The sequence below is a fragment of the Microtus oregoni genome, unplaced genomic scaffold (genome assembly GCF_018167655.1).
Source record: "Microtus oregoni isolate MIOR12 unplaced genomic scaffold, Mior012 000067F_001, whole genome shotgun sequence".
NCBI lineage: Eukaryota > Metazoa > Chordata > Mammalia > Rodentia > Cricetidae > Microtus > Microtus oregoni.
Genome location: NW_024543954.1, coordinates 1349403 through 1374994, shown reverse-complemented (window position 1 = coordinate 1374994; position 25592 = coordinate 1349403). Strand labels below are relative to the sequence as shown.

At 46.9% G+C, this 25592-nt stretch overlaps 3 protein-coding genes across 8 annotated transcripts; all 3 read left to right on the top strand.

Moving 5' to 3' along the window:
* The first annotated feature begins 810 nt into the window (after window positions 1-810).
* LOC121440293 (protein FAM3A) lies at window positions 811-9675 on the top strand. 5 transcript variants are annotated; one of them, XM_041641077.1, is made up of 9 exons: window positions 811-1331; window positions 3360-3473; window positions 3973-3996; window positions 6673-6796; window positions 6922-6980; window positions 7364-7414; window positions 7726-7810; window positions 7901-8027; window positions 8968-9675. In XM_041641077.1, exons 1-9 carry the CDS (start codon window positions 1319-1321, stop codon window positions 9061-9063), a joined length of 693 nt encoding a protein of 230 aa, XP_041497011.1. In that variant the 5' UTR covers window positions 811-1318; the 3' UTR covers window positions 9064-9675. The 5 variants fall into 5 exon arrangements, with proteins under 5 accessions (XP_041497011.1, XP_041497009.1, XP_041497010.1 ...); XM_041641075.1 differs by having other exon boundaries at window positions 1202-1331; window positions 7669-7810; XM_041641076.1 differs by having other exon boundaries at window positions 1202-1331; window positions 3360-3506.
* Window positions 9676-18523: 8848 nt separating this feature from the next.
* On the top strand, window positions 18524-23177 carry LOC121440307 (P3 protein). 2 transcript variants are annotated; one of them, XM_041641117.1, is made up of 2 exons: window positions 18524-18652; window positions 21029-23177. In XM_041641117.1, the coding sequence occupies exon 2, from the start codon at window positions 21160-21162 to the stop codon at window positions 22588-22590; it is 1431 nt and encodes a 476-aa protein (XP_041497051.1). In that variant the 5' UTR covers window positions 18524-18652; window positions 21029-21159; the 3' UTR covers window positions 22591-23177. The 2 variants fall into 2 exon arrangements, with proteins under 2 accessions (XP_041497051.1, XP_041497052.1); XM_041641118.1 differs by lacking the exon at window positions 18524-18652 and adding an exon at window positions 18686-18856.
* A 296-nt stretch (window positions 23178-23473) lies between these two features.
* LOC121440308 (ubiquitin-like protein 4A) lies at window positions 23474-24662 on the top strand. The gene is made up of 4 exons (XM_041641119.1): window positions 23474-23633; window positions 23796-23901; window positions 24153-24361; window positions 24477-24662. The coding sequence occupies exons 1-4, from the start codon at window positions 23586-23588 to the stop codon at window positions 24585-24587; spliced, it is 474 nt and encodes a 157-aa protein (XP_041497053.1). The 5' UTR covers window positions 23474-23585; the 3' UTR covers window positions 24588-24662.
* Window positions 24663-25592: the final 930 nt, after the last annotated feature.

The window sequence follows — 25592 nt, the reverse complement described above, 5'->3', positions numbered from 1 at the left end:
CTGTAAACTTTTTCTATATTTTGGAGCATTACCTAAGTGGGGTAGAGTTCCTGTAAATCATTGGGTCAAACGACAGGAATGTTGTTTTACTTCTGTCCAGCTGCTGCCTGAGAAGACAGATTAATCCAGCTGAAAGGACCATCTCAGCTGCCCTGGCACTCTAGGTGGTAGAGACAAAAAGATCAAGCATGAAGATGGATGGTAACGTTCCAGACAGCCCCTCACTGAGTGATACATAAATCAGAAAGAACACTCTCTGGGAAAAAAATACACACGTAAACACAAAGCAGAAAGACAGCAACCAACAGCTCTAGGACTCAGGCTTTGTTTTACCTCCATATGTGCTTTCTGGACTTCCCATGTTTTTAAAGAACACATGTCAACCTTATGTCGTTATCTGTATCCCCAGATCCATCTTACCAGCCATGAGAGCTCCAATCTCAAGACACAAGCAGAGTTTCAGCTCACCAAATGTAGAAATGGAAGCTCTCCCACTGAAGAGAATGTGTGGAGGCAGCGGGGGAGCTGGATATGGTGGTTTGCGCCTATAACCCCAGCATGAACTATAGGGTATGGTCCCAATTTTTAAAAAAAGTGTAGAAGGAGATTCATCTGGCAGCAATGACTCAGGCTCTTTCTAGGAAGCTAGGAGGCTGAGCTTGAGCTCAAGCAGCAGAGAAACAGCTTCTCCAGGCACCTCCCACCTAGCCTCTGGTGAAGAGGGAGGAGGCGGGTCTGGAGGTGGAGCATACGTGAGGACCTGAGGCCCCACAGCGCAGCCTATGGGCCTATGGCGGAGCGGCGCCTATGGGCTGTGGCCCTCCCTGGGCCGCCATTGTCGCGCCTGTCAAGCTTGTCTACGTGACTCGTTTGCTTCACCTCGCCGGCCGAACGAGACCACTGGGAAATTCCCTGATCCGGTCTGCGTCTCGCTACACCCAGGCAACGTCCTTGGCCGCCGGGTCTCTGTCACCAGCCTCGAGAGGACGGACCCAAGCCCCGGGCCTAGCACGGGAGGGGCCCGGGTCTGGGAGAATAATTGCTACGTTCCAGTCCTGGAGGCTTCTGTTAGCCAGACTGTGAGCCCTGACGGGTTCTCAAGGCCCTGCTGGCTAGGCAGTGGTGCTTCTCCCAGCGCTCATGAGGAACTGAGCCTAATCTGGTGTCTGGAGGAACAAGTTGTAGCACCGATCGCGCCCAGCACAGATTTGCCCTTTCCCCACCACCCAAACCTACTCTCCTGCTTCATTCCTCCCAGATCCCACGGTCCCTAAACAGTGCACCAGCCGGAGGTCCCAACCCAGCGGGAGAAGTGGACATGAGGTTGGCAGGTGGGTGGCTTCCACAGCGAACGGAAGAGAGTCCAGGTGTCCTAGTGGCTGTGTCAGGACTGGCTCGGGTAGTCACTGGTTTGTTACTAATGGGTGACTGTGCACAAGCACTTATTTTATGAGCAAATTCTTTCACCTCTAAGGATTTCAGCTTCCCAAACTATAAGTCAAGGATTGATATTTAGTCAATTGGCCCAACTCAAATAACAGGCCAGATGCTTTTTGGAAAATGACTTGTGAGGAAAGGGTTCCAGAGAATCTAGTGACTGGGTCGGGAGGGGTGGAGAGTAGAAGCAAAGAGATGTGGACTAAGAAGAGAATTGACGTAGGTGACTGTGAGGTTGGATATGATCCAAGTGGCCGCCTTACTGTCAGCTGGAAAACTAAGATGAAGATGCCTTGTGGGAATGAAAATGGTTTTTGGAGGGGACTGATTGCGGTAAGAGTAGAATTTGCGAACTGGTAAGGTAGCAATTTCATGGATAAATCCTGGTAAGGGTAGTAAGGAACTGACTGGGAGGATGTGGGTTCAAGACAGATCAAGACTAGAGCCAGAAATTAATGTGTCATTGTCACATGGTGTTTAACTTGATAACTGTGGTAGATGAAATCTCCCATAAACAGAATATGCAGACAAGAGAAGGCAGTCTGAAAAAGAATAGCTTTTAAGGAGAGAGTAATCAAAGATGGCCTAACCAAAAAAAGAAGTCCCAAAGAATCGGGTCAAGAAACTGTGGTGTCCAAGAAGCTAGCAGTGAAGTGTTTGCATCAGGATGGCTAGGGCAGCCCACCAAGATGTCGAAAAAGAGCAGACAGGCAGTCAGAAATGTGACATGAAAGTCATGGATGGTCTGGTTTGGAAGGTCATTTGTTTGCTGTTGTGGCAAGACTAGATTGGTAGAATTTTGGGAGAGAGTGAGGGGTAAGATGATAGAAATCACAATGTAGATGACTTTTTTTAAATATTTATTTATTATTTATTATGTATACAATAGTCTATCTGTGTGTATGCCGAAGGCCAGAAGAGGGCACCAGACCCCATTACAGATGGTTGTGAGCCACCATGTGGTTGCTGGGAATTGAACTCAGGACCTTTGGAAGAGCAGGCAATGCTCTTAACCACTGAGCCATCTCTCCAGCCCTGTAGATGACTTTTTATGTGTATGCTGGGGGTGGAACCCAGGGTCACATGCATACTGGACAAAAGCTCTACCACAGAGTATAAAGTTTTAAAGAATTTGGTGGGGAAGTGGAAGGTGAGGAGTCAGAAAATGAGATTTTTCTTGCAGGAGTTCTATTTCATCTTTATCTTACTAAGTTAGGACCTTTTAATAATCTGAAAGTGAGGTAGAAAGAAGGAAGGAGCCTTAGCACAGCATACCTAAGACAGGAGAGAACTTGATGGATCTTGAAGCAAGTAGGAGAACTGGTCTTTATTTTTTTTAATATTTATTTATTTATGATGTATAGTGTTCTGCCTGCATGTATGCCTGCAGGCCAGAAGAGGGCACCAGATCTCATTACAGGTGGTTGTGAGCCACCATGTGGTTGCTGGGATTTGAACTCAGAACCTCTGGAAGAGCAATCAAGTGCTTTAACTGCTGAGCTATCTTTCCAGCCCTGAGAACTGGTCTTTAAAAGGAATATAGATCCTCCATCAGAACAAGAGGAAAGGAGAGGCAGATGGTTGAGTTGTAAATACAGACAGTTTCAGAGGCAAGATGCTGAACTTGGTGATATGGAACCTATTCAGAGCTTGAGTTCTAAAAGGTTCCTCCCAGCCTGCTGGGGAGAACCAAACAGAGCAACCTCAGCGTTTGAACTCACTTTCTTCCCTCCACAAGGAGGGAGGGAGTTCAAGTCTCCTTCTTGGGTCTGGTGGGTAGCAATGGGTTCTCCACCTTCTAATCCTTCCATAACTCATTCCCAAGTAGAAGGGGAGATCTGGTCGTGTAAGGCAGTGGGTCATTGCTGCATTTGTTCACTGGTATCTGAGATGGGCCTGCCCTGTGTCTACCCTGCCTACAGGCCCCCTGCGCATCGTGGCCCTAATCATCACTATGGGTCTCACCTGGATCCTAGTCACCATCCTCCTGGGTGGTCCTGGTGGTGGCCTTCCTCGAATTCAGCAGTTCTTCACCAGTGAGTGTGGGGACCCTCTTGCTTCACTAACAGGTTAAAATATGGGGTGTGATGGTTGGGTTGTCCCTCCCCTTCTTGAATAGCTTCTTTTTGCTGCCCTTAGCCTATCTTCTAACACAAATGCAGCCTTGTTGTCCCTACCAACTGACCTAGAGAGTAACACCCCCTAACTGCAATCCAATATTGAGTAGAAATTGATAGAGTAAGAGTAAGGAGTGGAAAGCCCTCCACTAAACATTGATCATCTTGGACTTTCTGCTGGGCTCTGACATACACAAGGGATTCTGCATCTTAGTACCAAGTCACCTAAGCACTACTTATAATTCCAATTCATCCTTTTCCTGGAGCAGGCAGTTTTACATCAGGGCATCATTGAGACTTGAGTGGGGAACATACCAAGTGTAGCCTGATTTGGCCCCAAGTCCGTGATCCTGTCTGCTCTGCTATATAGGCTCCTGGAGGCCTCCATGCTAACAGAAACAACCCTCTGTATCCACAGGCCCAGAGAACTCAGTGACAGCAGGTAAGCTGCCTGTCCCTCCCCTGTCCCCTCCTGTGCCTGCATATCATACTGCCTTTTGTGACACCCCTGCCTGCTCCAGCCTGCCCACCAGGACTTCTGTTGTCCATCTGACCCTCTACCCACTAGCTGTCATAGCTTTCTGTTCTGTGAACCTAGTAAATAAGGTATCCACCATCAGAAGGCTAGAGAAGCAGGCATAGTAAAAAAGAAAAAAAGAACACTCCCATTCTAAATGGGAGACACTGGAGAAAGGAAGTAGGGCACTCATGGTTCTAAGCAAATCCCAAACATAGCAGGGCAAGGCAATTTTTCTAAATTCCAAGTTCTAAAAAGAAATGTCTATGTTCAGATACTCTGCTTCTAGACCCACTAAAGTGACCCCATCCTCTGGAATGGGAGATAGTGTCACCCTCTGAGCTTGGACCCTCTTTGGCCTCTTCATTCCTGGCTCTATATTCAGAATCTTCCTTCCTTCTTTCTTTCCTCCCTCCCTCCCTTCCCTGTTTCTTTCCTTCCATGTTTCCTTCCTTTCTTGCTTCCATCCTTATATTCTTCTTGTCTCTGTCCTTTTCATAGACTGATAGTGTTTCTGTTTGTATAAACTTCTAACAAAGTTTGCTGGCCTCTCATGGGATTCATGAGGGCCCAGGTTATATAAGACAAGAGAATCCTCCCATTTCAAATCCAGGCTTCTGAGAGGCGGGAGCACATCCACAATTACACACTTCATTTCCTTAGCAAATCCTAAGCTAGCCATCCTCTTTGTGTTCTCTCTAAAGGATGCTTTTTAAAAAATATATAATGCTGGAAATTGAACTCTACACTGAGCTATTTTCCTAGCCCATAAAATATTTCAGACTTTTTTTTTGGATAGAGTTTCACTCTATAGCACAGATTGGCCTTGAACTTACCTATGTAGCTCTCAAGCTGTCAGTGATCCTCCTGTGTTACCCTATCAAATGCTGGAGTTACAGGTTTGGACTGCTTTCTCGGTTTTTATACTATAATTAGGCTAACATTTTCTTTCTTCCCTTCTTTTTTTGTGACAGGGTTTAATGAATCCCAGACTGTCATTAAATTCACTATATAGCCAAGAGTAACCTTAAACTCTTGATCCTTCTGCCTCCATCTCCCAAGTGCTAGGATTTGTTTTCAATCTTCATGTTCTAGCTCCTTCATGATCGATAGTTCTTTCCCCAGCTGCTCTGTCTGCTCACATTTTACAATGAACAGCAGCAAGCAAAAAAAAAAAAATCCCCATTATAGAGATAATACCTTTACCATTGTTTGAGAGTCTCCTCTGCTAAATCTACAGAACAATTGACACTTTATAACAAGGATGACCTTTCCTCCCACGCCCAGTTAATGGCTTCTTCAACTTCCTTCTAAGATCTCACCAAAAGACCTGTAATATTCATGTTCCTATCAACACTTGTTTAGGATGATGCAAGTGAAAGATTCAACAGAAGAATCTTTCTCTATTGCTCATTTTTCTGAGCTTGCACCAAAACTGTGTTTACTATCCATTTTGCTAAATCTGTTTTAATACAAAGACTTACTAGGTAGCTCAGAATAGCCTTGAAATCATGATTCTCCTACCTCAGCTTTCCCAGTGGTGGGATTAAAGATATGCAGTAGCATATCTGGCTTCACTCTGTATTCCTATTAGCAGGTTGTTTTCTTTTTTTTAAAGCAGTATAGACTCTTTCTATTATATACCTCAAAACTCTTCATCCTTTGTCCACTCAACCCAGTGGCAAATTCATTTCCACATTCTTAGGTATTTGTGTTATTTGTTTATATAAACCCCCCAATTCCTGGCACCAAAACGTATATTAGCTTCCTGAAGCTTCCCTAAGAAAAGTAGTGCCTTAAACAAACCAAATTTACTTTGTTACAATTCTGGAAGCCAAGAGTAGGAATGAAAGTATCAGGAGTGCTGTGCTCCCACTAAAAGCTCCAGGTAAGGGTCTTTCTGTGCCTCTGCAGATCCTAGAAGCCTTCTATGTACCTCATCTTGTAGCTGCATCACTCTGACTTTTGCCTGTACTATCTCACAGCATTTCCTTCTGTTTGGTTTTATCTCTTCTAAGGACACCAGGCACACTGCATTAAGGGCTCAACATAATCCAGTATGACTTGAACATAACTTACTTGTCTTAAAGACTGTTTCCAAGCAAGACAACATTCTGAGTAACTAGAAATTCAGACTCCAGAATATTTTATAGGGTCATAATTCAAGCCATTATAGAGATCATCCCCACCCTCATCCTGAAGAAATCCAGAAGCTAGCAGAGCCCCCATGCTCCACCCACCTACCTCAGTTCATCTACTTTGGTCTGACTGTGTACCTCATCCATGGAACTTCCACCCTGACTTTCTGGACCTCTGCTTTTTTCTGGTTGTATAAGGGTTCCAAGCCAACTCTCAACCCCCATTCACTTTTCCTATCAGTAGCAAAAAAGCTACTGGTCTTATTCTTGGTGTCCCTACACCCTTGCCAACTTACTACTTGAAAGCATCCCCAGCGTTGGGTATGAGCCCCACCCACCTCCTTCCCAAGTTCCATGCACTATGACTGCTCCTTCAGCCCTATGGCTTGTCCTGACCTCCACCCTCAGATCTTAGGTGATACCAGGGCCAGGCACATGGGTCACATCTGCTATCATTACTCAGAACCAAGGGCCAGGAAGTACAAGTGCGGCCTGCCCCAGCCATGTCCTGAGGAGCACCTGGCCTTTCGCATAGTCAGCGGGGCTGCCAATGTCATCGGGCCCAAGATCTGCCTCGAGGACAAGATGTGAGCATATGGGCTGGGAAGTGGGAGGGGAACTTGAGGCCAAGTCTGCAAGGGCCAAGGGCTAAGGGCTATATGAGGAAGAGATATCTGATATGACCACAAGAGATCTTCTGCCCCCCTGCTAGGCTCATGAGCAGCGTCAAGGACAATGTGGGCCGTGGGCTGAACATTGCCCTGGTGAATGGTAAGTCCCCCATGTTGTAGGGTCAGCGTTCAGACCATAGAAGCAGATTCATGCTATGGTTGCCCCCTCCACTCCATCACTCCCTATGCAGGTGCAGGTGGCTTCTGGGTACTCCCAGGGAGGCTTGTGGGGAAAAAAATCTATGCCACCCAAAAGCTCTACAAAGGAAGTTACCCAGTGAATAACCAGTAGTGGTGGATGCATAGCGCCTCATGCCAGAGGCTCCATGGGCTGTAGCTCTGTGAATGAAAGGATGACAGGGCATGTTTGAAGCTTCTGGAAGAGCTACCACCTTCCATGTTTGAGCCTGGGCGAGGAGCTGAAGCATTAAGGTAGCATGTCCCAGACAGTTTGCTTAGCAGGTCTTCCTCTTCTTGCAACAGGGGTCAGTGGTGAGCTCCTGGAAGCCAGAGCCTTCGACATGTGGGCTGGAGGTGAGTAGCCACCACAGCATCCTATTATATATTTTCTCCCTAAAGCCCTGCCCTCTGTATCTTTGTGTTCTTATAGCTTTGGGTTCACAAAATATAGGAGATAGGGGATCTCTGTCTGGAGTCTATGTTTTATGACCAGATGGCCGTAGCTTCTTTACCAGTTTGTCTGTGCTCATACTGGTAGCCCTTAAGGTGGAATAGCCCTTGCCCAGTCCCTACATTGTTTTCCTCATTAGAAGAATATTGTTTGGTAGGGAAGGGCTGCTCAGTGGAACCTAAAGTTCCATTGCCTGTGGGCCCATCACCAACAGATGTCAATGATCTCTTGAAGTTCATCCGGCCATTGCATGAAGGTACCCTAGTGTTTGTGGCATCCTATGATGATCCAGCTACCAAGTAAGTAACTATCAAGTTTAGCTTCAGTGTTGTCCCAGTGCAGTTACAATCCCAAGTTCATATTTCTTCTTTCTTCTTACTGTGTGACAGGATGAATGAAGAGACCAGGAAACTTTTTTCTGAACTGGGCAGCAGGAACGCCAAGGAGCTAGCCTTCCGTGACAGCTGGGTGTTTGTGGGAGCCAAAGGTGTACAAAACAAGAGCCCCTTTGAGCAGGTACAGCAGATAACCTGGCACTTCTGCCCCCTATCCCTGGTAACCTTGCCACCCCTTCTCTTTACACCAAAGCTTCCCTGAATATATATTTCAACCTAAAGAGTCTTTAAAAGTCAGAATGCCCATTGAATATAACTAAGAAATCTTTTTCACAGACATTTTCAGGATGCTTAGTTCAGGGATATAGCTCATTTATGGTAGGTGTTTGAACAGCATACATGAGGCCCTGCATTCAGTACTTAGCATTGTATAAAACTGGGCATGGGGACACACCTGTAATACCAGCACTGTGTAAATGCAAAAAAAATCAGAAGTTCAAGATTATCCTTGGTCATATATGAATTTGAGGCCAGCATGAGGTACATGAAATACTGTCTCAGATTTAAAGGAAAAAAAAGATGTTCATTACCATCCTAGCTTTGTCACAACCTGGTTTCCCAATTTATACTACACCCTTCTTTCTCAGTCTTCCATGGGTTCCCTCTTAGGCTACACCAGTCATATGTTGTGCTAGGGGCTGCTAAAGAGGGGAGGGTCCCTGGTATCATCGTTACCTAAGAAGGTTCCCAGCAAAAAGTCTTAGGTAGGCCCCCAAGTCCTGCTCTCAACAAATACAAATTTCTCCATAGCTGTGGCTGACAGAAACAAAAGACAAAAAAAAAAAACTTCAAGCTCATGCCCTCCAAGACCCTTCACCCCAAACTCAGCAGCAGCTTCCAGCATTTCCCTGAAGCCAGGGCCACATGGACTTCCTCCAGTCCACAAGGCTCACAGTCCTGGTGTATATCAGGCCCATGGTCCATCCCCAGTTCACTTGTGAGAGAATAAACCACTGCAGCCATCCCATTTTCCCTGCATGAAGGGAAGGGCACAAGATTGAAGAGTACCCTGGTGATTGGCCCCTGAGGGCTAGATCATAACTTCCTGTTAACCCCTACAGCATGTGAAGAACAGTAAGCACACCAACAAATATGAGGGCTGGCCAGAAGCCCTGGAGATGGAAGGCTGTATCCCTCGAAGGAGCATGGCGGGCTAGCACAGCAGAGCCCTGGGACCAGACTGAAGGAGGCAGCATGGCACCAGTATAGGGTGGAGGCCTTGCCCCATGCCCAGGCATGAGGCTCCCCTGCCCCAACACATCAGGGTTCGAATGTGACTTCAAGGTGATGAGAGCTGCAGGGCTGGGGCATTTCACTTTGTCACGGAGCTTAGGTAGCTGTGTCCTTGTTTTCCTAAAGCTGATCCCACAGTCAGTTCCACCCAGCCCCTTCCTCTGCCTCTCCTGTGTCATCTTCTATTTCTTGAGTGCCCCCAGAGGCAAGGGTCTTCAGTGCTTGCTCCTTTCACTGGAGCAGCCAATGGGTAGGTTAGGACATCTTCCAGAACATCTCCCTCCCAGAGTCACTGCCCTGCCATCCAACCCTGTTTTCAGTGTGATCCTTTTTAAGTAAGCCATATCAGAGTTTAATCAGATCAAACCTGAATGGAGGACTGGCCTTTGGTGCCCAAGTAGCTGGAGTCCAATCAAAGTTCCTCATAAAGTATATGGTAATATGCAGATTGTCAGAGAGCTCACCTTCTAAGCAACCTGTTTGTTAATAAACTAATCAATTTCAGTGGAATAAAATGCATTCAGATGTTGTCCTCAGTAGAGAGTCAAAGATGGTGTTGTCCTTTGTGTATGGAGGGGACAGATGAGTCCCAGAGGATCAACCAACATATTGCTCTTGGAGCTTGAACAGACAGCCTTTGTCAACAGGCCCTGCAGCTCAGAAGTGACTCAAATAGGAGGCAGAATGGCATCACCCATTGCCTTGATTAGAGAGATGGTTCTGTACTCTGGAAACCAAGGAAACTCACCAACTCTCACTAGCCCAGTGTGAGCCTATAGGGAGACAGATGGGAATTAAAACTGGTACAGGCACTAAAATATCAACTCCAGGAGTGCAGAAGCAACCTGGTTCCAAAATGGAGAAAACACAACTTAGACTTCCTAGATGGGAGACATCAAGGCATAGTAATTTGAGGAGCCCATAAGGAATCCCTGAGGTGGCCATGCCAGAGGTGACAAACTTAGAAGTCCTACTGTGGCAACCTGCTTTCCAAGCCTTCAGCCCATCAGTGTTAAGTACTGTGTCTCAAGAAAAATGGTAAGAGCAGACAGGCCTTAAGAAAGGAGAGTAGGGCTGGGTATAGTAGTATGCATCTATTCTAAAACTTAGGAACTGGAATGCGGTAGGAGGTTCAAAAGTTAAAATTAAACCATGGCTACTTAGCAAATTCCAGGACAGCCTGGGTTACATGTATGAGGTGCTGTATCCAAAAAGGGGGTGGGGGCTGGGGGAACTCAATTAGATAAAGGCACTTGCTGCCAAATCTGATGATCCCCAGAACCCATGGTAGAAGGAGAGAACCAACTCCTGCAAGTTGTCCTCAACCATGTATAGGCACATACATGCACATACACTAAATAAGTAAATGTGAAGAGAGATAAAGGAAAAGGAATGGAAGTATTCAGTAGCAGACATATGCTAGTTTAGAAGTGTGGAGTGCCAAGGAGGAGAGGCATGCCAGGAAAGAGAGAGTTGTGTATCCAAGACTAAAGGGGGCAAGCAAGAAAGTCAGCAGGGCTCAGCTCCTTATCTCAGATATAGTGATGATAACAGTTAACACCCAGCCCCTAAGTCTGTACCAAACTCTGTCTCTGTCTCTGTTTCTCTGTTGAGATTGAAAGCAGAAGCCACCAGGCCCAGCATTAGTTACTTGTTTTGTTGTTTTGAGAAGGGTCTCACTATGTGGCCCTAGCAATGATCTCACAATGATCTGCTTGTTTCTGTCCCCCAAGTCCTGGGATGAAAGGCATGTGCCACCACATTCCACTGCTTTTATTTGTTGGTTTGTTCAAGTGGCCTGGAACTCAGAATTAGGTATGGCAGACTAGCCAGTAAGCTCCATTTATCCACCTATATCCGCCTCCCCAGTACCGCCCCCACACCAAAATATTTGTCTCTTGAATCTTCTATTATGGAAAGTTTCAAAAATCTCAAAGAATAGAGAATAATATAAATCCAGTACACCTTTCACTTGCTTCCACAATGTAGCCAGTATTGCCTCAGCTACACTTAAAAGGCTTCCAGCGGAGATCAAGAAAGTTTCAGCTTATTCATTCAAGATTTTAGTTTTAAAGCTGAGCAGTGTAGGTGCTCGCCTTTAATCCCAATGCTGAGGAGGCAGAGGCAGGTGGCTCTCTGTAGGTTCAAGACCAGCCTGGTCTACAGAGGGAGTTCCAGGACAGCCAAAGATACAGAGAAACCTCATCTCCAAAAAAAAAAAAAAAAGAAATTAAAAAAATAGTTTTAAGCAACTAACTTACATGGCTCACACAACACTAGGAAGTCTGGTCAATAATGTCAATTACAAAAAAGATAAAGGTCACCTAGAGGTTAGGAACCAGATGAGTGGGCTCCCTAGGTTAGCAGCTTACTCCCAGGTGGAGCAGAATCTCACTGAATGTGCTTACTATGATGCTGGTAGGACAGAGACTTTCCTGTGCCTCCCAGACAATTGGACAATTGTCTTTTTGTTTGTATGTGTTTATCTGTGAGTCTGTGTGTCTGTCACCGTGTGTGAAGGTATTTATTGGCAAGAGAACAACTTGTGAAAATGAGTTCTGTCCTTCCACCATGTGGGTCCTCCCAGGGATCAAACTCAGGTCATCAGGCTTAGTGACTTTATTCACTGAGCCACCCCACTGGTCTCCACCTTGTTTTTTAAGACAGTCTCTCATTGGCCTGCAACTCACCAAGTAAGCTAGACTGGCTTGCCAATGAGCCACAGGGATCCTTCTGTCTTTACCTCCCCAGCATTGGAATTACAAGCATTACCACCATGTTTTGTAGATTGAATTTAGGTCCTCATGCTTGCAAGCGTTTTATCAACTCTGTCCAGTTGTTTTATAAATATTAACTAAGTGCCTGTGTTCAGCAGTCACTGCTGCACAATAGGAAGAGAGCCACAGATAGGGCAACACAACTTATCTCCCATTTGACCCAATACAGGCTAGGAAGCTGATAGTGGGGAGCACTGTGTAAATTACTCCCAAAAGTTTCAGGACAACTTTGAAGGCTAACTCTCCTTAGTTGAGATTGGGTTATAGGTTTGTCCTACCACCAACCTAACTGGCTATGTACATCAGAGCATGTACCTACCCTAGAAGTCTGTATTAGGGTCTCCCATGTGTTCCAAGAGTGTTGGTGGGACAGTTGATGCAGATAAAACAAGGTGTTGCAAGCTAATCTAGCTGAACAAAACAACTGTTGTTATTATATTTCATACAAGTATTGGATGCACCTTGCACATATCTGTGTAGATGCCTTCCTTATCTGACTGGAGAATGGAATATAAGCTGCCTCTCAGGGTCACTACTGTGGTCCTGTTGCACATTTCAGAAGGTCTCCCATCTGATGTTGTCCCAACTCTTTTTTTTTTTTTTTTTTGGTTTTTTCGAGACAGGGTTTCCCTGTGGTTTTGGAGCCTGTCCTGGAACTAGCTCTTGTAGACCAGGCTGGTCTCGAACTCACAGAGATCCGCCTGCCTCTGCCTCCCGAGTGCTGAGATTAAAGGCGTGCGCCACCACCGCCCGGCTTGTCCCAACTCTTACTATTGTTTTTTCTCTGATCCAGATGACTTCTCTTTTGGAACTTGATGTTTTTATCTAATATAAATAGCTCTTCCTTATTCTCTTCTGAGGTAAATTATTAATTCCCATAGCAAATTTCAAATATTTTCTTGCCTCTCTGCCCCCTTTCCTGCAAACAAGGCTGCCAAATTCTTCATGTTAGACTTCCCAACACTCCCTCTGGCTTTTCAGAGAAGGCTGAAATGGCTAATGATAACAAGGAGAAATCTTCTGACCAGTCTTCTTACCAAATTTTCTCCCCTGATTCCAGCACATAGCAGTAATTGGTGGCTTTCAGGTGGCCAGGCCCAAGTGAGTTCCACTCAACAACATGATTTCCACCAAGGACACAACTCTTAAAATTTCTGTCCCGACTTCTTTCAGCTGATCCATCTCTCTCTGTGGCCTACTTACTTATTCTTCAGATGGACACATTGCCCTTTCCAAACTGGATCTTCAGCCCAAGAGTATGACAAACCCATCCCTCTCACATGTCCTGACTTTAAACTGACTTCTTCCAGCAGTACCTCTCAAACCCACTTGAGACAGACAGTATCAACATTCTGAGATACCAAATATACACACAGTGGTGTGCTTACTGATCCTCTGAGGATAAACAACCTAGCATTAAGGCTTCAAAATATTAGTTTTATTTTGTTTTTTTTATTTGTGTGTGTGTGTGTGTGTGTGTGTGTGAGAGAGAGAGAGAGAGAGAGAGAGAGAGAGAGAGAGAGAGAGAGAGAGAGAGATTAAAAAAATAATAAAGCTTATCCTCTACCATACTTAGGAGCAGTCATATTTTTGAAGCCCTAATGCTAGGTTGTTTATCCTCAGAGGATCAGTAAGCACACCACTGTGTGTATATTTGGTATCTCAGAAGTAGGAACAGGGACATCTGGGAGAGTCCAGATGTCCAGACTGAATTGTGCCATGTGGAGAGAGGGGGAGGGGAAGAGAAAGGGGAAGGGACCAGGTGCAGCAGCTAGGAGGCCCTTATGTGCAAAGAGAACTGGCAACCAAAATGGTTGGATTATATAGTGAAGAGCAGCCTAGCCCCCTAGGCTGGAGAAGTTCAGGGTAGGGGTTGGTTTATGCCAGCCAGGAGGGCCCTGTAACAGGCAGGGACTGGGAGATGCAGAGAGAACCTGTGAGCCACTTATGCTTTGATGTGTTAAATAGGTACCTCAGCCATGTGTCGTGTGTGTGTGTGTGTGTGTGTGTGTGTGTGTGTGTGTGTGTGTGTGTGTGTGTGTGTGTGTTACATGCCCATGTGTGCATGCCATATTAAGGCGAGAAAGGTAGGGGGAACATGAGGTCTCTGCATTATTCCTTTAAGACATTTTCATATTCAGATTCAGGCCTCTCACTGAATCTAAAGTTTACTGTTTTAGCTAAGCTGGCTGGCCAGCAAGCTCCTGGAACCCATCTGTCTCCACCCACAGCAACACTGGGATTAAAAGCACATGCAGCAATTTGGATTTTTACAAGAGTACTGGGATTCAAATTTATGTCCTGACTATATAGAAAGTGCTCCTACCCACTGAACCATCTCACTAGCCTCCAGTTTTTTGAGACAAGGTCTCACTCTACAACCATAATGGCCTAGCTCACTATTTTTTAAGCTGACCTCAAGCTGATCCTCCATACCTCAGCCCCTCTGTCCGTGCTAGAATTACAAGTGTGAGCGCTCATTCCCAGCTGCAACTGTTTGTAATCATTCACATATCAAACTCTTAGAGTAGTGGTTCTCAATCTTCCTAATGCTGCAACCTCTTTTTTTTTCTGAGACAGTGTTTCTCTGTGTAGCCCTGACTGTCCTGGATCTCACTCTGTAGAGCAGGCTGGCTTAGAACTCAAAGAGATCCACCTGTCTCTGTCTCCCAAGTGCTGGAATTCAAGGCATGCAACCTCTTAATACAATTCCTCATGTCATGGCGACTCTCAACCATAGTTATTGCTACTTCATAACTGTATTTTTGTTGCTGTTATGTAAATAAATATCTGATATGCAGATGATCTTAGGTGACCCCTGTGAAAGGGTCATTTGACCCCCAAAGGGTTTGCAACCTACAGGTTGAGAATCGCTGCCTTAGATAGAGCATGTTTACCCCCTAACATATATACATACTTGTATGTAATATATATATATATATATATATACTAATTTAAATTTTATAAAACACACAATATGGGACTGTAGAAATAGTAAGAGTGCCTATTGCTCTTCCAGAGGACCTGGTTTCAGTTCCCAGCATCCCTGTGGCAGCTGAAAACAAATAACTCAAATTCTAGGAGATCCAACTCCCTCTGACCTCCAAGCATTCCTGCGCACACATGGTACACATAAACTTATGCAAGCGCACACACAAACATACATAAAAATATTTTTAAAGATACACTTCAAAATTGTTTTACCATCATTTTCATAGCTGTGGATGTAGGTCAGTTGGCATGAACAAGGCACTGAATTTGATTCTCAGCACCATATAAATTGGTTTTGGTGTTGTGATGATGCAAGCAGAAAGATTCAAAGTTCAAGGTCATCTCAGCTATCTTAGGAATTTGAGGTCAGCTCTGAGATTCTGTCTCATAAACAAACAAATAAATAAATAAATTAGTCTAGCTGCTTCTTTTTAGGGAAAATACCAAATGGCAGATGACACTGGTGCAGTAAGAGTGCCCAGGGACGTAGGGCTCCAGGTTTAGGAAGCTACATTGGCTTCCATAGAGTATTTGGCAGTGGTTTTAGGCACCATGGTCATGGTTGAGGCGATGGCCGTGGTCAGCACTTGTGAAGGTAAAGCCAAAGATGAAGAGTGTTTCCCCATCAGTAAGCTGGACCTTCTGGTCAAGGATATGAAGATCAAGACCATGGAAGAGATAAATCTACCTGTTCTCCCTGCCCCATTAAGTAATCTGAGATTATTGACTTTTTCTTGGGTGCATCCCTAAAGGATGAAGGTCTAAAGGTCATCCCAAATGGGAGGCGGTGGTGGGGAGGAGGCAGAAATCTTTAATAAATAAATAAAAAAGAGGGCTGGAGAGATGGCTCAGTGGTTAAGAGCATTGCCTGCTCTTCCAAAGGTCCTGAGTTCAATTCCCAGCAACCACATGGTGGCTCACAACCATCTGTAATGAGGTCTGGTGCCCTCTTCTGGCCTGCAGACATACACGCAGACAGAATATGTATACATAATAAATAAATTTAAAAAAAATAAAATAAATAAAAAAGAAACAGAAGAGAAAAAAGAGTGGAGATCAATAGAGGAAAAATAAAATAAAGGTCATCCCAGTGCAGAAAGACTCTGGCTAGCCAGTGGATCAGTTTCAAGGCTTGTGTCACTATTATGGACTACAATGGTTATGTTGGTCTTGGTGGTAAGATCTCCAAGAGGTAGCCACTGCCATCCGAGGGGCCATTATCTTGGCCAAGCTTTCCATTGTCCTTGTGCAGAAAAGCTACTGGGGGAATAAGATTGGCAAGCCCCACACTCTTACATGCAAGGTTTGGTTGACAGGCTGCTTGGCTCTGTGTTGGTGCATCTCATCCCTTCACCCAGAGGCACTGGTATAGTCTCTGCTTCTGTGCCCAAGAAGCTGTTGCTGATGGCCAGTATTGATGACTGCTACACATCAGCCAGGAACTGCACTGACACCCTGGGCAACTTTGCCAAAGGCACCTTTGATGCCATCTCCATAACCTACAGCTACCTGACCCTACCCTCTAGAAAGAGACTATGTTCACCAAGTCTCCTTATCAGGAATTCACTGACCATCTTGTGAACTGCACAAGAGTCTCTGTACAGAGGACCTATGCTCCAGCTATGACCACCACATAAGGGTTTTTGTTGTTGATGTTTGTTGTTGTTTTGTTGTTTAGAGACAGGGTTTCTCTGTGTATAATGGTTTTTATACAATAAAAATGAAGTAAATCAAGTCTATTTTTCTTAAAGTCTAAACATGGCTGCCCCAGCAGTGATTCTATGGAACTGCATACAAGTGGCAGTTAGCTTATTGCTTTTTTTATCAGAAAAAAATTCTTCAGATGGTAGCATCAAGTGAGCTAAGAAAGGTTTGCTCAACTTGTCCATACACTAAAGTACCTTTGACAGAGAGGCTGGCTTTCATAGAGTTATGAGTTGGGTTCAGTTTTCCTTTTATTCCCCTGAGACAGGGTTTCTTTGTGTGGCCTTGGCTGTGCTAAAACTCACTCAGTAGACCAGGCTAGCCTCGAACTCACAGAGATCTGCCTGCCTCTGTCCCCCTTGAGTGCTGGTATTAAAGACGTATACTATCCCCACAAACTGGGTTGTTTTCTTCACAAGAACTTCAGAATACACTCTACAATGGAAAAATCATATTATTGATGGAATGAGGCTTTATGTACAAGCTTAGAGACCAAAGCTTTGCACCAAGATCAAACATCTATGAAGAGAGATTTCTGAATCTAAAACTATCCATTAAATAAATGTAACTGAGAATAGAATTTAAATGTATTTATGGTATCAGATTTACTATTTTTAAATTATATGTGTGTGTCTTTGTAGGGGTATGTGCACATGATTGCAGGTGATTTCAAAGTCCAGACGAGGGTATCAGATTTCCTGCAGCTGGAGTTACATGCCACGTGTGGGTACTGGAACCAAACTGAGGTCCTCTTCAAGAACAGTACATGCTCTTAACCATTGAACCATTTCTCTCTAGCTGCAAGATAAATGTATATTTAATACTATTATTATTATTATGGTTTTTGAGACAGGGTTTTTCTGTGTAATCCTGGCTGTCATGGAACACTATACATCAGGCTGGCTTCAAACTCACAGAGATCGCCTGCCTCTGCCTCCCAAGTGATGGGATTAAAGGCATGCATCACCGCACCTGGCAAGTCTCACTTTAAAAAAAATAGTAATAATAATAATAATAAAATAAAGTTTATTTTGTACTCTTGGAAAACAGAAGCGTACAAAATAAAGAAGCACTTGGGAAGCAGAGGCAGGTGAATCTCTCTGTGAGTTTGAGGCCAACCTGACCTACAGTGTTTCATGACAGCCAGGATTACACAGAAAAACCCTTTCTCAGAAACCATAATGAAGCCGGGCGGTGGTGGCGCACGCCTTTAATCCCAGCACTCGGGAGGCAGAGGCAGGCGGATCTCTGTGAGTTCGAGGCCAGCCTGGTCTACAAGAGCTAGTTCCAGGACAGGCTCCAAAACCACAGAGAAACCCTGTCTCGAAAAACAAAAAAAAAAGAAACCATAATGATAATAATAGTATTAAATATACATTTATCTGGCAGCTGGAGAGAGATGGTTCAATGGTTAAGCGCATGTACTGCTCTTGCTGGGACGGCAGTTAACAGAACCACCTGCATACAAATCACTTTTTTTTAAGATTTTATTTTTATATGTGTATGAATTTTGTTTACCTGCATGATTGATGGGCAGAGGCCAGAAGAGGGTATCAAATCCCCCGGAACTGTAGTTACAGGTGGTTGTGAGCTAAGTGGGTGATGGAGAATCAAAAGTTGTAAGTGCTCCTAACCACCGTGCCATTGCTTCAACCCCCACATCACCTTTAATTCAATATTTGTTTACTATCTTCTGACATCCTTTCTACACCTTACCACACCACCCACTTCCCCCCCCCCCCCCCCGAATGTAACTACACAATGTAACTATTTCACGGCACGCCGAGCAGCGCGGACTCAGGAAGTCAGGTCTCACGTGGTAGGGCCTGTTCGTCGCTCCCAGAAACGTCACATCCTGTGGGAACCCGACCTGCGCCTTCCGGAGGTGAGGGCCTCTGTAAGAGGGCGGAGTCCTAGCACGCGGGTGGAGCCTCTGTGGGGCGGAGCCTGTGGGGGCGGGACGAGGTCCGGGCGGGACGAGCTTGCCCGCGTCTGCTGGCCCAGACGCCGCTTGTGCGGAGCTCTGTGGCTGCGGAAGCAGGTGAGAGACTTCTACCGGGAAGGGGATGACGGGAGGTGGCTTATGGCTCCGACCGCAGTCCGTGATCACCCGCTCGGGCCAGGCCCAGCGTGAGGCCTTGCGGGCGCCGGAGTGCCGTGAAGGCTCTCCTGAACCCAAGACTGACTGAGGGGTTGTGAGCCCTTCCAAACTTCTCCAACCACCTGACAACCCTCGGACTCCCAGGTGCGGAGGAGGCCTGGTCATCACTGCCAGATATCCTAACCCCCAACACTTGGCTGCTGTGGGAAAAGCTTCCCGACAGGATTGCTTCCTCAGCTTTGGAGTGTATTTACCGTAACTCATCCATCCCCTCCATCAGCAGAGGTCTAGGATAGGGGCCAAATCCCTCTTGCAGTGACTCAGGTCCACCATTCCTACTGGAAGGATGGGGTATGGGTGGATGGCCCTTAACCTCTCCCTTAACTGGTTCACACCACTCTGATGCGTACATCTTTTCCTCTCCACTTGACTTGTTACCCTACTCTGGTTTTTTGCCTCCCTCTTCATCGGTAAGACAAAGGGCTGAACCAGGGTCCCAAGGTAAGTGATCCATACTCAGCAAAGGCCATATAGATGGAGGTCTGGGGCCAGAGACTGATCAGGATCCAGAGAACTTAAAGGCACCTGGCAAGCCATAATGTAAAACCTGCTGTGTCCACTGCCATCTAGTTGCCCCAGTTCTAGCAGGTAATACTAGGGTGATAACTATCTAGTTGAGACATGGAAAGAGGCAGACCCCTCCTTTCACCCCAAGTTACTCCACCTTTAGAAATACTCAGGTTCCACTGTAAGTTTAAATTTCTAGTAGGTGGCTCACACTTTTATCCCAACATTTGGGTGAAATCAGAGACTGCTCTTTTCTTTTCCCAGCCACTCAGACCCAAATAATCACATAGAAACTATACTCTCTATATTCTCCCAGCCTGGCTATATTCTGCCCTGCCATAGGCCAAAGTAGTTTATTAATCAATGGTAATAAGACATATTCCTAGCATACATCATTTTGGGAGGCAGAGGCAGGTAGATCTTTGACTTCCAGCCCACTCTACATGGTGAATTAATTCCAAGCCAGCTGAGGCCCTTTCTCAACAACAAAAAGTCTCTGGTAGGGCTGAATGTGGTAACCTACTCCTTTTAATTCCAGCACTTAGAGACAGAGACAAGCAGATCTCTGTGTGTTTAAGGCCAGCCTTGTGTACATAGTGAATTGCAGGCCAACCAGGACTACATATAGAGACCCTGGAAGGGGAATGTATGCCAGAAGTCTCTGAGCAGAGGTTTTCGGATATAGAAGGAACTATGAGAGTTCAAATTCTGAATCTGGGGAGCTTTAACAAGAGGTTACCTTGTGAATATCTAACCCAGTACTACTGTAACTTCCTTGAGAAGTAGGGATGTGCTTCTCACAAAGACTCCGATCTCATTAGTATAGGAGGGTAGGTAGGACAGGACATGTAGCCACAACAATGGTTTACCCAACTCCATGTCAGTAGCAAACATAACCCACTGCAGACACTGGTTCAGTAAGTCACTTTGTCACCACTCTGTAGCTGGCAAATGGCATTCAGATTCCCCTATTCTGTTTTAGAACCTGGATCTGGTACAAGGCAATGTTCCCATCAGCACTCTTTTTTTCTTCATTTTTGAAGACAGGGTTTCTCTGTGTATTCCTGAGACTCGGTTGTAGTCTAGACTGGCCTCAAATTTACAGAGATCTGCCTGCCTCTGCCTCCTGAGTGCTGGGATTAAAGGTGTGCGCCACCATCTCCCATTGGCACATTTTGTTCTCTGACTAGTCTGCTTGTCTTCCCCAGGAAGCTATTTTTTTTTTATTTGATTTGCTTTGTTTGGAAACGGAGTATCAAGTCCTCCAAGCTGCCCTGGAACTGGCTATGTAACTGAAGGGTGATCTTGAACTGATTGTCTTGCCTCCACTTCCCAAGTGCTAGGATGACAGCAGTGAGCCACAATACCTAGCCCCTTTAGGAAGCAGTTTCGTTCATTCCTACAGTGCTATTAGGGCATCTTGATAGTGTGGAGTAGACTAGTGGTGGCAGGGGTAGAGATTGCTCTCCTAAAACCCTCAGTACTAGAATATCTCTTTTTAGAGATGTTTAGATGTTTAGAGAGGTCACCGTAGTAAGCAAGTCCAGAGAATTGGCAGACTGAGTGGGCTTTCCTATATGTGGGTGACCTCTCTTGAATGAGAAGCTTGAGGCAGCTGTACTGGAGGAAATGGTTGCAAGGATCAGTACTATCCCCAAACTAGAAGTAAAAGGTTCTCTGAGAGCCCCATGCTCCTGAGCTTGCAGTTTCTCCTCTCATATGCCATTTTTTTGCCCCTTCTCTTTTCAGAGGAAGCCGTGATATCAAAGAAGACCACACAGGACCAGGACCTTCCCATGGACCCTTCTCAGGATATTCCAATAGCACAAGCAATGGTGTTCCTCTAAGACAAAAGGAGCCACGATCCTTTGAGAAGAGCCATGGTGGTCAGGAGAAGCAGAGGTAGCTCCCAACAGTTGCCTAGCCTGGGACAGGGTGGTTGTACAAGTCTCCTAGGTATGCTCAGAGCTACCCTGCTGCTCATCAGCCTGCCATGGGGGGCCCAAGTGATGGCCAGTGCCAACCTCAGCACTGCTCTGGGCCACACTGTGCCACTGACCGGTGGTCACTATTTGAGCATTGGGGATGGCTCAGTGACAGAGTTTGAGTTCCCTGAAAAGAGTGAGGGTATCATTGTGATCTCTAGCCAATACTCGGGACAGGCTAATGGGACAGGAGTCAGCCCCACACTGAGGGTTATATCCCTGGACACAGAGGTACTAACCATCAAGAATGTGAGTGCCATAACCTGGGGCAGTGGGGGTGGCTTTGTGGTGAGCATCCACTCAGGTCTGGCTGGGCTGGCCCCACTCCACCTCCAGCTCATGGACTTCCATGAGGCCCCACCCTTGCTGATTGAAGAACGAAAAGATTTCTGCATCAGGGTGTCACCTGCTGAAGATATCCCTTCTACCCTCAACCCCAACTTGGGCCACTTCTCAGAGAACCCAATTCTGTACCTGCTCCTGCCTCTTATCTTTGTCAACAAGTGTTCATTTGGGTGTAAAGTGGAACTTGAAGTTTTGAAGGAGCTTCTACAGAGCCCCCAACCCATGCTGTTGGGTCTCTTGGGCCAGTTTCTGGTCATGCCCTTCTATGCTTTCCTGATGGCCAAAGTCTTCATGCTACCCAAGGCCTTGGCTCTGGGCCTCATCATTACCTGCTCATCACCTGGCGGTGGGGGGAGCTATCTTTTCAGTCTCCTCCTTGGAGGAGATGTCACCCTGGCCATCTCCATGACTTTCATCTCAACAGTAGCTGCCACGGGTTTCCTGCCACTCTCATCAGCTCTCTACAGCCGTCTTCTCAGCATCCATGAAACACTCCACGTGCCCATCTCCAAGATACTGGGGACTCTGCTGTTCATCGCCATCCCCATAGCAGCAGGTGTGGTGATCAAGTCTAAGCTCCCCAAGTTCTCAGAGCTGCTGCTACAGGTCATCAAGCCCTTCAGCTTTGTACTTCTCCTAGGTGGCCTGTTCCTGGCCTACCACATGGGGGTCTTCATCTTAGTGGGAGTCAGGTTACCCATTGTACTGGTGGGCTTCACAGTGCCTCTGGTTGGCCTCTTGGTGGGCTACAGCCTGGCCATGTGCCTGAAGCTGCCGGTGGCCCAGAGGCGGACAGTCAGCATTGAGGTAGGGGTGCAAAACAGCCTGCTAGCCTTAGCCATGCTGCAGCTGTCTCTGCGCCGCCTTCAAGCAGACTATGCTTCTCAGGCCCCCTTCATTGTGGCACTGAGTGGTACCTCCGAGATGCTGGCTTTGGTTATTGGCCAGTTCATCTACAGCAGCTTGTTTCCTGTTCCCTGAGGACCCTGGCTGAAGTTTTCTAACCCCAGTCCCCATACTCCATCCACTCTCCCCACAGTTCTTGTGTACCAAAGGCCTTTAAGTTCCCATGCACTATGCATTCATACAAATCCAGGCTTATTTTTTGTTACTTTTTTTTCAGCTTTCAGTGCCAAAGAGGCCAATGCTGAGTTAGAAATATATTTCAATAAAAGACAAAAGCAAGCTTGGGTCCATTACAGTCTTTGTCCCTTGGAGCCTATGAATGGGGATAGGAAGTGTGTCTGGGCTGGTATGGGCCAGAATGGTGAACAGGCTTGGTGATCCTGCAGAGCCTACTCTCTCCTGGCTCCCTGTTTTGCACATGGTAGACAAGTGTTATACCTTTGAGCTGTATCCCCAGACCTACAAAAGCTTTTCTCTATCAGCTCTCCCCAACGGGGCAGACCTCTCTGTTCTATAATGAGTGAGGAGATAAAAGGCCTGGGTTCAATACTTCAGGGCCTCAGTCAGGATATTTTTACAGCCAGACTAAAAAGGAAGAAGTAGAAAGCCTCGGGCTATGGCAGGTAGGACTGGATCATTTCTGTATCTGAGAGACATCACTAGTCTGCACTGATTTGGTCCACCAGCAGCGTAGGAATTAGCGCAGGTCAGGCCTTGCCAGAAGCTGATATCCTGGTCCTTCTACTTACAGCTTCCAAGTGAAGCAAGCCTGACCCCGCAGGTTCCTCGCTTCGGTCCTAGGGGGCGGGATACCCCCACTTCCCCGCACCAAAGCCACTGAAGGCTTGTAGGCCGAGGTGGGGGGCAGGGAGGCAGACTCTACCCCAGGCTCTGGCAGGCGCGAAGGCCCGGAGGCGGGACTGAAGAACATGGGCGGGAGCCACGCGGCGGGCGCGCCCCTTTCACGGCTTCCGGCGGGCGGTTCCTGCGCGCGCCCGGGGCAGCGGTGCGCGCACGGCAGGGAACCGTTGGGGTTTGCATTGGCCCTAGTGGACGCGGCTGTGGACACCATGCAGCTGACCGTGAAGGCGCTCCAGGGCCGGGAGTGCAGCCTACAGGTAAGGTCACCCCTGCAGGCTGCTGCACTCACATACTCTTGCCGCTGGGGGCCAATGGCGGGCGGGGGAGGTCGGGAGAGCTGACCCCAGAAGGGGGCACAAGGGCTTCGTCACCCAGGGAATTCGGGCTAAACCCTTGCCTCTCCACCTCGGCCCGGTCAGGTGCCGGAGGACGAGCTAGTGTCTACACTGAAGCACCTGGTCTCGGATAAGCTGAACGTCCCTGTGCGCCAGCAACGTCTGCTGTTCAAGGGCAAGGCCCTAGCAGGTAACTAGGGAAAGAAACCATCCAGGGACCGCCGCAGGAAGTTGGAAACAGGGGGGACGGGATGTACAAGCCAGTGTAATGAATTAGGGCACTGGCTGCCATTGGACCTCAGAAAAGTAATTGAGCCACCACCACCCCACCACCCCATAGCCAGATGCTGCAGTGCTTCACTCTGGCTGGCTGTGACAAGATTGCTCTCTGGCCACCCCCACAGCAGTGAGGAAGGAACCCCACCAATCTCTCTTTGGCAGATGAGAAACGACTGTCAGATTACAACATCGGGCCCAATTCTAAGCTCAACCTAGTCGTTAAACCTTTGGAGAAGGTGCTACTAGAAGAAGGGTCTGCCCACAGACTGGTCGACTCCCCACCCCTACCCCTCTGGCAGCTGATCTCCAAAGTCCTGGCCCGTCACTTCAGTGTAGCAGATGCCAGCAGGGTCCTGGAACAACTACAGAGGGTGAGGAGAGTAATGCTGGACCTCCAATCTTAATGCTTCTAGCCCCAGCCCCTCCTGTTCTAGCATACTCCTTGCAACTGGCACTCCCTGAACCCACCTGCTCTTCTCTCCTCAGGATTATGACAGGTCCCTGAGCCGCCTAACACTGGATGACATCGAACGTTTGGCCAGCCGCTTTCTACACCCTGAAGTAACTGAGGCTATGGAAAAAGGGTTCTCCAAATAGCATTCTGGGATTGGGGGGAGAAATTCTAGGTCAGGCCACAGCTGCATGTTGCATTAAATGTGTTCTCATGTCGCAGTTTGGCTCATAGTGATAATAATAGCTGGTATGTACCCAGCTCTTGCTAGGTGCTAGGCACTACTCAAAGTACTTGGCCTGAATTCTCTTCTGCCTCCCACAGGACAGTTGAGGTTGCACTGTAGAGACACCTAGCAATGGCTTGGGACAGCCAGAGTCCAAGTCTAGCCAGTCTTAGAAGTGCCTCTGTAGGAGAAAGAGTGTGCTGTTTTGAGGGATGGGCCTTACCATTCCCATTTAGCCCACTCAGCATACACCCTCAACTCCCTCAGGAAGCCGCTAGTCCCTGTCATTTGCCCTCTAGTGTATCTGGCATAGCCCTTGGCAAATCTCCATAGGAAGCCAAGTGGTAGCCATCCAGGGCCCCTCTGCAGCAGCAGCCAGTGTGCTCTTGATGTATGACACAGGGGCTGGAGGATCAGAAAGATACCCCAGCTCCAATGTATGACTTGAGTCAAGTTTCCATGCCACTTTGGTCCCCAACCATTGAATCTGTTCAATGATGGCCACTCATCTGACCTGAATAAGTTTCCTTCCCCTTTTGCCAGCTCATGGTGGGAGTCTCTGCTCTCATCACCTGCAGTTCCACCTTGTGTTCAGTAAGCAAACTGAAGCCAAGCATGGGCCACAGATGGAGTATCCTGGGCCTCCGTGACATAGCTCTTCTTGGGGCCACCCTATCTGCTTGGCTCCTCCTGGAAGTGGGTCTCATCCATGAGGGACAGCAGGTGACTCAGCAAGGCATTGTCACAACTAGGACTCTGCCTTGGTCTCCTCACCCAGCGCTCACTCACAACATGAGACGGATGCTTCCTCTGCCACCTGTGTACAGGGGCTTTTACTTTGCACACCTTCATTGCTTAAGAAGAAACTCAGGGTGCTGAGGAGGAAATAGAAAAGCTGAAGACAGTGATTCTTCTTTTCAGTGTA

Bases quoted from the DNA above. Each gene is read 5' to 3' on its own strand.
- LOC121440293 (XM_041641074.1), top strand. The intron at 6,797-6,921 runs GTGAGCATATGG...CCCCCCTGCTAG, and splicing joins ATCTGCCTCGAGGACAAGAT to GCTCATGAGCAGCGTCAAGG. The intron at 6,981-7,363 runs GTAAGTCCCCCA...TTCTTGCAACAG, and splicing joins GAACATTGCCCTGGTGAATG to GGGTCAGTGGTGAGCTCCTG.
- LOC121440308 (XM_041641119.1), top strand. From the start codon at position 23,586: ATGCAGCTGACCGTGAAGGCGCTCCAGGGCCGGGAGTGCAGCCTACAG. The intron at 23,902-24,152 runs GTAACTAGGGAA...TCTCTTTGGCAG, and splicing joins CAAGGGCAAGGCCCTAGCAG to ATGAGAAACGACTGTCAGAT. The intron at 24,362-24,476 runs GTGAGGAGAGTA...TTCTCTCCTCAG, and splicing joins TCCTGGAACAACTACAGAGG to GATTATGACAGGTCCCTGAG.
- LOC121440307 (XM_041641117.1), top strand. From the start codon at position 21,160: ATGGTGGTCAGGAGAAGCAGAGGTAGCTCCCAACAGTTGCCTAGCCTG.